The sequence below is a fragment of the Nannizzia gypsea genome, genomic scaffold (assembly GCF_000150975.2).
Source record: "Nannizzia gypsea CBS 118893 supercont1.8 genomic scaffold, whole genome shotgun sequence".
Lineage (NCBI taxonomy): Eukaryota > Fungi > Ascomycota > Eurotiomycetes > Onygenales > Arthrodermataceae > Nannizzia > Nannizzia gypsea.
Genome location: NW_003345194.1, coordinates 374423 through 389148, shown reverse-complemented (window position 1 = coordinate 389148; position 14726 = coordinate 374423). Strand labels below are relative to the sequence as shown.

The window sequence follows — 14726 nt, the reverse complement described above, 5'->3', positions numbered from 1 at the left end:
GCAGGAAAAATCCAACGACGTCGTTCAAATGTTGAGATGGAAATATTGACAGCAAGTGAAAGAGAGGCAAAGAGAAGACCCCCATGGCGTAGGACGTCTTTGTTTCTGTTGTGTGAGAAGTTCTTTATGCCAGCCCGCAGATGCCCCTCCAGCACGCCCTAGTGGTTGCCTAGGAGACCGTACAAAGTTGACAAATATTACACAACTTTCATCACCCATCAGAAAAAAAAAAAAGGCTGCAATTTTTGATCAGCTTGATAGAGATTCAGGGCAGAGAGAGGGCCTTTCGAATACGTTGGTTATTGCTATATATTGTGACTCTACAGATTTTTTACCTTCGTCATGGCGTCCGGCTCGGATACCAATGATGAGCTCTACTACCTTCAACCTGATTTTGACTTGAATACGCTGACAGTGCCACGACTTCGGTCCATCCTTGTGAGCCATGATATCTCCTATCCAGCGTCTGCGAAGAAATCCCAGCTAGTTGCTATCCTCGAAAGTGAAGTTATTCCACAAGCTAAGAAACTGCTGCGTGAGAGAGATCGGGTTCGAAGGACAAGCCGGGGCATAACAAACATGCCATATAACGGGTACCCCAGCGGCGAGCCAGAGGAGGAGGTTGAGGCGATTGATAGGCGACAGAGAAGCAGATCGAGAGCAACGAGGTCGAGCACCAGGGCATCCACTGCTGAATCAGAATACAGAGCCACTTCGCCTCTCTCTGCGGCGAAAAGGACAACCAGAGGCTCAAGCAAACATCCGCGGTCGTCTGATACCGATATGCCAGACAACTACGACAATACCCCTTTGGCAACACCAATACGGCCAAGTGGCAGGAAATCAAGGAAGAGCGAGGTTTACCTTACCCCCCACGCATCTCACTACGACAATGTCGAAACTCCAACAGCCGTCAAGAGCGAGTATACCGTGGATACACCATTCACAGATGACAATCCTTTCCAGGGCGGCAGCTCTCCATTAAATAGCCCCAAATTCAAGTCACCGAACTCAGAGCACCGGCGGAAGAGCGGGATAAGTCGCTTGTCTGAAGTTGAGGAGAGGAGGAGACGCAGATCCGAAATTCGAACGCCCGCTAGAGTGAAGCAAGAAGAGGATATACAGGTTCCCACGCGATCGACATTTACCTCACCAATCTCTCATTTTGAGGGAACGCCCCGATTCGAGGAGTCATCCGATATTGAGCCCGGAGAAGAGTTCACGCCTGACGAGCAGCTAGCGTTGGATCAGGAACACGCCCTCAATGGAAGACGAAGATCTGTACTGAGGGCCCGACCTCAAAATGAACGAAGTAATGGCGGCATATTCGCGTCATGGTTTGTCATTCTAACGCTGCTGAGTGGTTTTGGCCTTTGGTGGCGGAAAGAAAAGATCGAAATAGGCTATTGCGGCGTTGGCAAGGCACATTGGTCCTTGGAAGACACAAATGTACCGGCTTGGGCAAATATCATTGAGCCACAGTGTGAAACATGCCCTCAACATGCCTTCTGTTATCCCAATTTCGAGGCCGGATGTGAGCAGGGCTTTGTTCTTAAGGCTCACCCGCTGTCATTAGGTGGCCTCGTACCTCTACCTCCCACTTGCGAGGCGGATGGTGAAAAGGCCCGACGGATCAAGGTGGTTGCAGATAAAGCTATCGAGGAACTAAGAACGCAGCGAGCGAACTTCGAGTGCGGTGAACCCGACAAAGAGACCGACGAAGTAGTATCCACGCCAGAAGTCACTACTTCCGAGCTTCGAGATAAAGTAGGCAGTCTTAGAAAGAAAGGAAGATTGAGCGAGGAAGAATTTGACGATCTTTGGGAAGCCTCAATAGGCGAGATAACGGGGCGCGAGGAAGTTGTTGTCAGCACAGGGTGAGTAACGGTTATTTTCATTTACCCCTTCCGCTTCCATAACATGTCGGCCAATCAGCAAGGCAGTTCTATGTTCCCCGCTGTTTTTTCAGTTTTGAATGTCCAACTATTCAACTATTGACGTCTTATGCTTCAACACTAACAGAACCGCGTACGGACCCACAGTCCATCATCCAGCTCAGATATCAGATTCGCATCCACATCTCTCGCAAAGCTCTCCTTCACCTGCTCCATCCGAAGACACCTCAGACTCTCTCTCCTCGCGTATCGACTCCCTATTCTCATTCTAACTCTGTGTTTCTTATTGGCTGCATATATCCGATCACATATCTTAGCTGGGCGAACTGATGCTGCCCGTGTTCCATCTTTAGTTGGTATGACACTAGACAGACTTGCTACACAGGCTGCTCTCCATGCACGAGGTGAGGCATTAGAGCCCTGGATATCTGTTGGACAACTACGTGATGACGTATTACGTGACGAGTTACGGGGCAGCCGCCGTGAGAAGCTGTGGAAGCGTGTTCGAGCATTCGTTGAAGGCAACGCTAATGTCAGGGCTTCAGTCCGTGAAAGCCGTGGCGGAGACGTCTCGAGAGTCTGGGAATGGATTGGTGGTGTAAGCGGTGTTGCGAATGAGCGTGAGTTGGCTTCTCGTCGGGAGAGTTCGAAGGTCAAGTTCTCGCTGACACCGTCTTCCGAGAATGTTGTACATTCACCTGATTCAGGCTCTAGGAGAGAAAACAAAAAATGGGACGAAAGCAGGGCAATATATTAACACTCCTTTTAACCCTTGCCTTTCTTTTCACGCTCTTTTTTTTTCCTTCCTTGTTTTTGTATTATACTTATATACCATTCCTTTTTTTGGGATTTCCTCTTTTGGCTGAGACTGTAATTAAATATGTTCTTTTCCCGTACATACTCAACAAAGGCACCTTTATCCTAAACGGCAAGATTGCAGATATAGCAATGGGTTTTCCGTAACTAGTGTATGCACGTCTCCGGCAGGCGTCAAAGATGTATCATCGGGAACTGCAAGGCTCCCCTTTGGGGTAAAACCATCTGGAATTCCTACATTTCACCATGCATGTACCCGAGTCATGCCAAATTTGCTCCTTGCCCGAAACCCCTTCAATGGGTATAAATGCCCGCCTTGCTCCCGTGAGGGTGCCAGTCAACATCCTCATCTTTAAACAGCAGTTGATTTCTTGTTCCAGTCCCTTCAACAATCACAATCAAGATCACACAATCTCCTTCAGGCAATGCATATCTCGAAGCTTCTGGCTGCAGGCCTTGCCTACCTGGTTACCACGTCGGCCTACCCTTACCGCGACGTTATCTCTCGTCGTAGCGAGTGCAAATATCCCGTCGGAAACTGCTGGGACAATAACTGCAATGGAGATGAAAAAACATTGATCTGTCACTCTGTGCGTTATCAATTCAACTCCAGAGTGCATTAACTAAATACAAGAAGCTAATGATTAGTTGATCAGGGCACATATGCTGGATGTCAATGCGGTTATGGCTGTAGCAGGAACTTCTACCAGCAATGTGATAAAAACGGGTGCAATGGGGTAAACGGTCGCTGTACAAACAATTACCGTGGCTGTACTTGTATCTAGGGCCATTCATTACGCTCTATTGATACCGAGTTACCTCGTGAGGGACAAGTTTGGGGATTCAGTGATATTGACTATGATATAACTATCGAGTTGGATTGGACCACTTCAAAAAAAATAATCACACCATTTGGTTCCTTTGCCTATGAGATGGCTAAATTGTATCCGGAACACAAATCAACATCTAAAACCACTCTCCCTTTTCTAATCAAATATGTCAACATCTTCAGGATTTTAGGCTTAGCGGGAAACGAGCTTAATGCCCGTAAGGTTTAGCCCAAAAATGTTTAACATCAGCCGCAACTGATGCTCCTTGGACTCGATTACTTCTCCTACTAGCCCATCCAAGCTTTTGATATTTTTCTTGAAAAATCTGGATGGCTGACTACTATGGAATGCATCGATATATTCAGCCCGGTGTGGACGGAAGATGAGTAGCAAAATGCATTCATCCAAACTAGTTAGTTAGTTATGCGTTGCAATCATGTTGGGAAGTTGAGAATAAGTAGTTAAGAATGAAGTAAGGTAACGATATCGCATCTCAACAGCTATCACTCGCGGGAGCAGGAACGTAAACCGGAGACCAGACTTCTTCACGCTATTCAAGGGCAGATTTCCTCGCCAATTCAATCAAGATCTATAGAAGAAGGATCCTGAAGTAAGCTTCCATTTCTGGATAAGTATTCGAATGACCGTCTCATATACTCCCGGTCGCCCGGGAACTCGAATCCCGATTTTGCCCCTGAGTCGTATAAGATGCTGAGCCCGCGTCGTGCCTCAGTTGACAAAGGGCGTATCTCAAGCCTAGCGAGTCTCTTGAATCGCGATTTCCAGAACATCCATCTTCTAGTACTGAAGCCTTCTTCGCCTTCTCCGACAGAATCTGCAGCCAGATCTCCCACACGGGTCCATTGGTTGTTATCATAGAGTCCACGAACAGTGAACTTCGTTTTGGTCAGGTATGCAAGGTTTTTGCCGCAAGCATCAAGCAGGGTGATACATGGAGGTAGAAGGTCGTTGACAGACAGTTTATCAAATTCCTTTCCGAGCTGATCATCTGTGACGGTTTTATTCTGCTGCCGCTTTTTCTTCTCTTTGACCTGTCGTTTCTTGCTTTTATCCTCATCCGACTGGTCTTCTAATCCGTGACCGTCTTCATCTGGATTATCATCAAGTTTTACCAAGCGTGGCGTCTCCAGTGTCTCCCGGATTAACCAGAGGGCCATACAACCAAACTTATACTTGCATAGTCCTCCAGCAACCATGCGACCAAGTAAACCGGCCAAACTGCATTTCTCTCGCCGATCTAGTTGACCAATCCCCATGAACTTGTGGTATAAAAAGTCATCTAGAAGCGGTAACTCATTCCACAAGGTCATGCCATCGATCTGGACAGTTTGGTTCACCATGGGAACCTCGACTCTATTCAACTCTTCAGTTGTCTTTTTAGTAGTATCAAGCCGCACAGCTCCTGAACTGCTGTTATTCTCATCGTGGTTCTGTTGTCCTGCCTTTTCTTGAGCCTTTGCCTTTCCCTCATCCGATTTCTCTGTATCTGCCGTGGTTGGCAACTGAATTCCGCCTTCACTGGTATCGCTTGGTGGATCTCCATCTTCACAGAAACCGCTTGATTTAGGTGAAGGCTTAAGCTTTCTTACAAATATTTTCAGGTCTTGGCCCGTCGCGTTCTTCCATATCCTGTTCGAGTCTTTTACAATCTTCGGAAGATGTGTCTCTGGATCATGGACTCGTTGGCGGACCGGGGGGCTGTTTTTCAAGTTGACAAGAAAAAACACCATTGAATCTAGCAATGGGCTGTCGTAATCGGTGCTAATAACGAACTTGTATACCATATCCCACACGTTCGATACTTTCTTTTTTAGAATAGATTCCCCCGAAGGCCTGAGACTTTCTTTAGATGAGATCCACTCAATGGCCTCTTCAACTTCTCGGATCCTGGCAGCCTCAGAATCAAGGTACATTTTTGTGATAGTTCTCAGGGCTCGGGATCCTCGGAAATAAGCAGGAAGACAATTGTGGCTCCTATCATCGCACTCTTCGTGCTCCATCTTGAGTAAGATATATACCGATAAAATATATATAATTGCTGGTGATAAGAGTTGATATAATGTGATTGATGACCAGCTTTGCTGCGCAGCTAAAGAGAAGAATATAAATAACGGCCAGATTGTATTTGGTATCAAGGAAAGGGGGGCCCGTTGCCTTTAGTCTGTGGAAGGTGCTGCCTGTTGCCATTTCTGTCAAGACAAACAATACGTACCGGTATAAAATAAAACCAGGTCACCGGAAAGGCAGTTAAATAAAGGTCGATTTCAATTTTTTTTTGTCAAACACTATATTAAATTTTTAAATCACAGTTGTTGAATATATGGATCTACCATCTCTATCAATGGCGATGGTCATATATATAACCGTTTGCAAAGGTACAATAGCTTCTGGCAGTCGCTGCCATTCACCACTAGTAGATATACGGCTGAGGTGCAGATGGGACAATAAGGTCAGTTAACGCATGGGGCTCCCTCCAAACATGGGATACTTTCCAACACCCCCTGAGTAACTGCTACTCGTCGGAGTCAACGCGGTAGATCGTCGGAACATCTGACGTGGAGTTGTGGGCGGGTTATCGCCTACACCACCGTTTGTACCCAAGGCACCCCCTCCTGGCCCTGTGTCTGGTGTATTCCGTCCGCTTGGAGGAGAAGATAACGAGGCTGCAGTGACTGGTCCAGATACTTTATGGTTATACACTGCCAGTCCGGAGCTTGAGGGTTGGTATGCGGAGGCTCCAGATGACTGTGGTTGATGACGGGGAGGAGGACGGAATCCATGCTTTACGCCTTCACGGAAGATTTCTTCAAGCATTTGGTTGACGATACCTGCATCTTCGTATTCTTGGAATTTCTTCCATAGTCGCAGCGCCATACGTGCGTCTTCAATGGAATCGTGGCCTTCTGCTGTAGCTGTGGCAGGAGCTGAAGTTGGGTTTGATGTAGGGATATCAGGAGTTGCTGCTGACGTCTTGGGGGAAGGACTGGGGTTTTCCTCCTGGATGTATTCTTTAAACACAGCCCAGGCAAGATATCGGAGACTCAGTCGGCGATTTTTAGAAGGGTGGAAGAATAGATATTGGGTATCGATTGTTTGGGCCTTGGGGACTTGGATGTTGATTTTCCGGAAATCAGACGTAAGTCCGTGGCCAACGAAGACACAACCTAGGTTGAGCAGTAGCCATAGCTTTTTATACGCTACCTTAAGCGGAACAAGATTGTGTGTACTTGATCGCGGGTCTAGGTCTCCAGGTTTGATACCAGAATATTGAGTGACGTAGTCGACAATGGAGTCTTTGATGGTGATATAATCGTCGATAAATGGGGAGCTTTCAAGGGTACCATTACCCCTGATAACAGAAACACGAGCGAGACCACTCTTACTGGGTCGAATCATCTCGTGTGTTCCGTCAGCCTTGACTTCGATTTCTGCTTTTTCCAAGTCTACAAACTCTGTGTCCAGAGCAATAGCAGTTCCTGGGGTAGGTTTCTCATCCGGTTTCAACACCTGACACGACTCGATTGGGCGACAGTTGCTAAAAGACATGATGTTAGTTACTGCGACAACCAATAATTAAAATTTACGGGGATAACTCACTTCATAGACCACTCGTAGAAAAGGAGAGTGGTATCCAAGGCATTCTTCCACGAGTCATCAACTCCGTGTCTAGCAGTTGATATTTGGTAGGACAACACACACGGTTGTTTCCACGGCTGCTTGAATGATAACACTTCATTCTTATCGACTTCAGTGACAAGGAAGTCATTGAAAAGATGCCATTTGCTCTCTTCAGCCTGCGTAGTCGCAGAGATAGCCACGTCAATGAAAGATACCAGATGAGGCTTCTTTTGCTCCACGATATCAATCTCCGCCACCAACCCAACAAGCTGGTATATCAGTAAATTAGGTGTCTTTTCACGTTTCTGCACCTGTAGCTCTGCACCTTCGAAACATCGCATCTGTTTACCATCGGCGATAATTCCGACTTCCTCAGGCAGCCAGCCTGGTATAGACCAGAACTGTCTACAGACGGGGTTATTTATAGCTGCATTAATCATGAGCACCATCGGCATTCTCTCGACTGTTTTCCTAATGGCAACTTGCTGGTATCGTCTGCAGGTGCTGCACCAGCCACGGTTTTGGGCTTCGCGCTCGATACTGGCGCGAAGAACGTTGGAGAATCGACATGCAGGGTTACGTGCTGCTTGCTTCATGTCGACGGCGGGATATACTAGTTCGCTTACAAAGGTGTTTCCTGCTCGAACTATTTCGTTACGACAGTACATGCATCGAACTGACTCTAAGGCGGAAGTGGCGAGAACTTGGTCTAATTGATCGGAGCTTGGGTATAGAAGTCTGTAGTCGTTGGATATCTGGTTTAAAAAGAATCGATTGACGGATTGGATGGTGGAAGCAAGAGATTTATTGCTGAGGTTTTCTTCCAACAGGCCGAGATTAGCTGCTTCTCTGAACCCGCTGAATGTTTTGAGTAAGTTGGTTGCTTGGCAGCTTTGCCCGTTTGCCTTGTCTAGCATGTCGAAGAGAAATCCCATTTCGCAGAGCAGACAGGTCTCGTAGATGCAGTTTGTCGCGGCATGATGAAGAGCGAGGTTTTTGGCGAGTGGGATGAATTTGAAGAGTTGGAGGAGTGCATTTATGAATGAGTTGGAGATGTGTGTTTCTAGACCGGAGAAGTTTGTTTTGTTGTAGTACCTACAATACATTAGTATACTGCGAGTAAGTAGAACGAGGAAATGCGGTATCTTACCTGAAATCAAAGTCGTCAACGCCGAACTTGCTATATTTGATTTCGACATTACTATATTTCAGTAAGGGATCATTTTCTGACTCCCCATTGATCTTAAGGCCATCCAATTCCTCCAACGAGTCTTTATCACCAAGAGACTTCGACTTGGTATGTTGCCTAGCCTTTTCACTTAGGAACTTGGGAGCTGCAAGCGCAGTCTCCGTCGTAGGTTGACACCGGGTATTTTCCACCTGATATCTATGAGTCTTGCGTGGGTTTGGGGCATATTGGCCCATATCACTCGGATGTAAGTACGGAAGAATGGCCGGATCAACTTGTTTAGGAATACTTCCTATCTCGAAAACAAGATGGCTGGGCCAAGCTGAAAGCAGACGGTCGTGGTAATACGGCATGCCGACTACGTTCAGCGGGGTATCAGAGGACCAATCTAGAATTGGTGGTCGAGTAGTGACGGCAGGGAATTCAGTTTCCTTGCTCATTTCATTGAAGTGGATTTTTGCAGGAGAGCCCCAGAGATGAACTGAGCATTCTGCATCGTTGACGGCTAGGGCTTCGCCGGATGGTGAGATCTCCATGCCCAGCATGAAGCTGACGTTTGCCTGGCGAAGACTGATAGAGTTCGGATTCATGAGGTCAACAACTTGTAGCTGGCCGGACTGTGACGCGATGAAGCTTGTTGTTTGTAGTCTAGGATGCATGCGGACATACGCTGCTCCGGCATGAAAGGGGACGGGAGAGAGCGGGGTGAGTGATTTCAGATCATACACGTTTGCAAGCGGGTCGACGATGGGCGTTCCAATATGCCGTACTGAAAAGCCGCATGTAACCAAAAAGTCGTTGCGCGCATCCATATCATTGATAACCGCGCCATGAGCCTTCCAACTCTTCAGAAGACTGTAATCCGTCAAACTAAGTACGTGGACCGACCCTGCATCCGTAGCAGCGCAAAGATGTCGAGACTTCTTCATAATGGTATAGTTTGCTGCAGCGGGTAACTTCTCTACCACTGTGCCCTTGTCCAGATCTAGAATGAGCATCGTGGCCTGACACCCTGCGACGATGAGACGGGATGGATGCGTAGTGAAGCTCATGCAGCGTAGGTCTACCATTTCCGGAACGGATAGATGCCATTGCGTCAGGCCGCGGCGTGAAGTCAGATGCACGCTTTTAGACGATAGCGAAATCACCCCCTTATCGTGGAAGAGGAGCTGTCGAACCGGCCCTTCAGAGGCCGGATGGGCTTTGACGGACGTATACCGTGTTAATTCTGGACCATGGAAGGACGTCACGCGGCCCTAACAGGTAGAGTACTCAGCATAGAACCTCACAAAAACGGGAAAGGGGAGTTAGAAAGACGTACAAACTCGTTACCGGTCCATAGCAGCTCTTGCGTATCGTCGAATGCAACCGCCGTAGCTACGGTGGGCATCAAGTGCGGCCCCGGAGGCGGCACCACGATCCGCGACACTTCATCCCAGTCCGCTTCCATGACTGCTGATTCTTTGCGTTCGTGTATCTATCCGCCTTCAGCGTATGGCGCGGTAATCGGCCTTCGAGGTTGGCGGGGGTTTCGCTTCGTGTTCGTTCGGTTCGGCGGTCACAGCAACGCAGCGAGTGAGGTATGTGGTCCGTCGAACTCGAGCTACCCATACGGGAATAAAGGGACCCTGTTCATCATCGGCCTATCGCATCGTGTCCGTACCGGTTATGTTGTGTTGTGTATATATAGGACGCTTTGCTGTCGTGTCGTGTCGTGTCGTGTTGTCGCTGGGCCGACTCAGTGATGCTATTGCGGCAGTGCGGGATAACGGCCAACTGGGAGCTACGTAGTTAGTTAGCTAATTGACTGACTAGTGACTAGCGTGGCAATGTAGTGAAGTGAACCATGGAACAGAGCAAGCAATTGATCGAATAGTCTCACAGCATACGTTACATGCACCGGTGCATGGTCAAATCAGTCAGTTTTATCGCTTTTATATTCGCTTTGAAGCTGAAAACTTGACGAAGTTGAAAAGATGAAGTTGGTTTTTTCCTCTTTTGGTTCCTCGACATTTTGAAGGTCACGTGGTGTTTCTACAACTTTGAAGAGACGAAGAGAAGATGAATTTGAATATTGAACATGAGATGAGATGAGAAGGGTAAGATACATAGTTAGTTATATGAATAAGTAGCTAAAGTTAGATATGATTTCTAGCTGTTTGCTTTGTGTTTTGTTTCTTTTTTTTTGGCTATCGCTTTTTATCTGTCATCAGTCAATCAGTCAATCAATCTGTTGTGCTTCACCCCTTTTGGCCAACCAGCTCACTAACCAACTAGTTAGTCAAGTATCAAATCAACTTTGGCATATATATAGCTCGATAGATAGATAGAAAAGAGTGAACTCATGAATGCTTAGAAATGCTTAACCAACGAACCGAACAACCATCGAACTACGGCAGGAGCGCGGTAGGTAGATCTCTACCTCCTCGACCCGGCGCCGGCAAGACCGGCCTTGACAGCATCAAGAATCATCTCGCGAGCCAACTCGACGTTGTCTTTTGAGCCCTTGACTTCAATCGCTTCTCCGCCAGCCTGGCCCTTGGGGACGTTAATCCTGCATCCGGTCTTGGAGCGGATAGCGTTGATTTGTGCGCCGCCCGTACCCACAACGAAACGGTAGGTTTTGGGATCAGGAAGGATCAAGTATCCCGTACAGCACGGCTGGGAGGCAGAGGCGATAGCTGTGTTAAGCAGTGCTTTGGCCTTGGATACGTTCTCGGGCGAACCGGACAGTACCCAGGGGATGGTTGTTGAAGCCGACTCAGAAGACGGGGTGGCCGGCTCGACGACTTTCCATGAGAAAGTGTCGGGCGTGCTATCGTCTGCGTCAGTGATGAGGGGGAGAGAGGTTGAATCTGAGCGCGACTCAATGGCTGCAGGGGATGGTCTGGCGGGTACTTTGTGCCCTGCGTGATCAACGGTGACCTGATGGTTATTACGTAGCTGGCGGAAAAACGCGCCATTGTCGGATATCACATGGTGCAAGTGAGCTGGTACTTCGACCGTTTCACCCTGCTGGTCCCTGAGCATGGTTTCGATGTGTGATTTGGCTTGTTCAGCGGCCGCGGAGGGACCCTTGATTTTGACGTCGGTCCGGTTCGAGCCCTGTTTGGGCACGTCTAGGATCACGTTGAACTGGGATTCGAGTTGGCGGCGGGTTTCGCCTCCTCGGCCGATGAGATGGCGGTGCTGCGATTGAGGCACGTCAAGGGAGACGGTCACCTGGTCTTCCTTCTGGCGGACGAACTCTTCAATTGCGTTGATTAGGTTGGTGACGACCGCCTCCTTGCCTTCGAGCTTGATGGTTGTTTCATCGCTTTCGGCACGCGGGAACTTCACCACGCGGGATGCGGTGGTGTCGTCTGGCCCGCCGCAGTCAACGATTAGTTTACGTATGTGGGCGCCTGTATGTATACATGTTAGCAAATAGTTATTACTTTTCGTCTTATTTCTATTAGAAATGGAAACAAGCCAGAAAAACGTACCTCCTGCACCAATGAGAGCCTTGTGGTACTTCTTATCAACCTCAATGGTACGAGTGACTGTCTCATCAAAGTCCCTGGCCCTAGCAAGAAGCAGCTTCTTCGCATCCTCGACCTGCTTCTTGGTTCCCTTGAGACGGATCTCGACTCTGGCTCCTGCCTCGCCCTCTGCAGCCTCGGGCCCAGGAATGTCAATCTGCGCACCCGTTTCAGCACGGAACTTATCCATCTCTCGTCCCCGCTGGCCAATCAGGGACGGTATCTGGTCGCGAGCAACCGATACAACAGCTGAATGCGAGTGGTCTACAAGCCACTGGTAAAGCGAGAGGATTTCATCGCGGGTGCTGTCGGCGCCCTTCTTGGGACCGCGGATGATGACTTCATCCGCTGCTTGGGCAGGGCGGGAACGAGCGTTGCCGTTGCCGTTACCGCTGCCGTTGGTAGGACCGGCGGCTTCGCTTGCGTCGGCTACGGAAACGTCGTCTGCCACGTTGCTGCTGTTGTTGGCACGAGGGAATTGAACGCGGACGTTGTACCGTTCCTGGAGACGGTTGACTTGGCTTCCCTTCTGGCCGATAAGGTCGCGATGATACTGTGGTGCAATCTTGAGAACATAGGTAGCTTCGTCTTCGAGTTTCTTAGCCAGAGCAAGAATGCGAGTCTTTGCTAGTGCGGCCTTTGCGGGGGGTCCCTTGATGTCTACCTTGCCGTTTTCGACTTTGATATCTACGTCGAACTCGTCACGCAGCTTGTTGATGTTTTCGCCTCGTTTGCCGATGAGGAAGTTTGCGTATTTCTGAGGGAAGTCGAATGTAGTGACGTGGTTGCGCTCACGGTCATCGCGTTCCTGGTCGGCTACAAAGGTGGCTAGCTTAGCTACCAGGTTCTCTACGTCGGTTGACCGGCCGCGGATAGTGGCGTTGCTAGCGTTGTTGCTGTTACCAGCAGCAGCGAATGCGAGGCTGACGGGTATATGCGTCTCGCCGTAGCTGGCTTGATCCTGGGCGACGTAACGGCGCAGTCTGTCATGGTATTTGGGCGGGATGGGGACAGATTGGCAAGCGACGTCGCTGGGATCACCCAGGACAGAGCGCAAATACTCCGTCGCTTCACGCAGGGCTTTCTGGAAAACGGCGGCGTCCTCGCTTGAGGGGCGACGTTTGAGACAGGGGCTCTGGGCGGTGACTTCTTCTGGGCCCTCGTAGGCGAGGACAAGGTTGACTAGCCTATCATCGGATGAGGGTAGGGCAGCGGTTTCAGGCACGACCAGGTGGACGCCAAACTGTTCCTTGAGCTGGGGCAGGCCACGCGAGCGGAGGTATCCGTGCAGGTACGGATCGACGGGCACGGTGGCCAGCTTTGACGGGGGCAGGGCCTGGATCAGGTTCATGATATCAGAGCGTGCCAGGATCGTATTTTTGCCGTTTCGCGAGTAGACTTCCCAGGTAATGGGGGCGTTTGAGGAGGCAGCAGTCGTTTCGAGGGGCAGGACGATGTGGGAATCGTGAGTCTTCTCGAGATGCTCGATGACTCGGCGGTGCTGGAGGTAGGCCGTCAGGGCGCGGGCATGCACATCCGAGCCACAGGGGGCGTTGGGGTGCTGGCGCGAGACGTCGATGTTGGCCATCTGCATGCTGGTAGCCAGATCCATGGCGCGGTTGACACCAGCCTCGATGCTCTCTGCGGGGCCCGTGATGGTGAGGAACTCCGTGTCGTCCGATGGTGGAGGCAGGACGATGGCACATCCGGTCGAGGCCAAAAAGTCGTGCAGGGAGTCACCCTTGTCGCCAACGATGAATTGGTGCTGTCCGCGGTTGATGGCGAGCTGACGCAGGGTGATGCGTCTCTGCAGCAGCTGGGCTCTGCGCTCGATCTGGGTACGGGCCTCCTGGGCAGCCTGTCGTTCACCAACGATGATGATGTGCTGGTCTGGGTCGGGAGTGTATACCACGGCAGCTGTGGCCGAGGATGGCTCCTGTGGAGGGGGACGGTGGCCCCAGGTGTGGTATTTGGGCACACGGATCTGGGTCTTGGTGAGCTCCTCGAGCCTGCTGATGGACTGGTTGTGTGGGCCGGCGATAAAGGGGAAGAGTTCGGGCGCGACGGTCTTGAGACGGAGGCTGATGTTGGAGGTGCGTTCCTTGACGCGGGCCTCGATCTCTCTGCGGGCCATCTCTGCCGCGAGGGCGTCACCTTCGATGGTAATTTCGATGGTGTTGTCCTCGTCGTCGTCGTCGAGCGGCTTGGACTCGTCCGGCTTGGGGACGTCTATGCGGGCTCCCGTGCGGTCGAGGATGCCCTGGATGACGGCTCCCTGACGGCCGATGATGTGTGGTCTGGCCGAAGCCGGCACCGGGACCTTGACCGATTTCTTCTCCAGTCAGTATATTGTCTTTAAAAAAGAGGAAGAAGACAAAAAAAGAAAAAGAAGAGAGACTTACTGTGCTGCCAACCTGCTGGGCAACCTCCTTCAAGGCCTGCCTGACGGCGTCGACGTTGCCGGTGCCCTCGAAGATGTAGACACCACCGGCACCCTCCCTGACCTCGAGTCTGACCTTGGACTTCTTGCTGATGTCCCTGAGGATGTCAGAGACGGGCTTCTTGAGCTCTGAGCGAGGCAGCATCTGGGACGAGTCAAAGCGGAACTGGTCTACATGTTTTCCCGGAATGACGAGCTGTCTGGGGGTAGAAGCAGCCGGAGTGGGAATTGAAGCCGGAGTAGGAGCAGGAGCCGGAGTGGTGGTAGTAGAGGCAGAACCGGCGGCAGATGGCTGTGGTTTGCTTCCTCCCCATGCCATTGGGACGGCAGAAGGGCGAGACGAGGCCTTGGGACCTCCGAGGGCCGGGAAGGACTCTTCTGACTGGACATCGAGGG

The 14726-nt window shown here is 50.2% G+C and overlaps 5 protein-coding genes across 5 annotated transcripts; 2 read left to right on the top strand and 3 right to left on the bottom strand.

Moving 5' to 3' along the window:
• Window positions 1-342: 342 nt before the first annotated feature.
• On the top strand, window positions 343-2652 carry MGYG_07986 (hypothetical protein; the record flags this gene model as incomplete). The annotated part of the gene is made up of 2 exons (XM_003169770.1): window positions 343-1877; window positions 2043-2652. 2 exons carry the CDS (start codon window positions 343-345, stop codon window positions 2650-2652), a joined length of 2145 nt encoding a protein of 714 aa, XP_003169818.1.
• Window positions 2653-3136: 484 nt separating this feature from the next.
• MGYG_07985 (hypothetical protein) lies at window positions 3137-3452 on the top strand (the record flags this gene model as incomplete). Its single annotated transcript, XM_003169769.1, has 2 exons — window positions 3137-3301; window positions 3360-3452. 2 exons carry the CDS (start codon window positions 3137-3139, stop codon window positions 3450-3452), a joined length of 258 nt encoding a protein of 85 aa, XP_003169817.1.
• A 667-nt stretch (window positions 3453-4119) lies between these two features.
• MGYG_07984 (hypothetical protein) lies at window positions 4120-5562 on the bottom strand (the record flags this gene model as incomplete). Its single annotated transcript, XM_003169768.1, has 1 exon — window positions 4120-5562. One exon carries the CDS (start codon window positions 5560-5562, stop codon window positions 4120-4122), a length of 1443 nt encoding a protein of 480 aa, XP_003169816.1.
• A 454-nt stretch (window positions 5563-6016) lies between these two features.
• On the bottom strand, window positions 6017-9819 carry MGYG_07983 (PAB-dependent poly(A)-specific ribonuclease subunit pan2; the record flags this gene model as incomplete). The annotated part of the gene is made up of 4 exons (XM_003169767.1): window positions 6017-7097; window positions 7160-8275; window positions 8331-9625; window positions 9691-9819. 4 exons carry the CDS (start codon window positions 9817-9819, stop codon window positions 6017-6019), a joined length of 3621 nt encoding a protein of 1206 aa, XP_003169815.1.
• Window positions 9820-10787: 968 nt separating this feature from the next.
• MGYG_07982 (hypothetical protein) lies at window positions 10788-14649 on the bottom strand (the record flags this gene model as incomplete). The annotated part of the gene is made up of 3 exons (XM_003169766.1): window positions 10788-11773; window positions 11855-14225; window positions 14293-14649. 3 exons carry the CDS (start codon window positions 14647-14649, stop codon window positions 10788-10790), a joined length of 3714 nt encoding a protein of 1237 aa, XP_003169814.1.
• Between the last annotated feature and the right edge of the window lie 77 nt (window positions 14650-14726).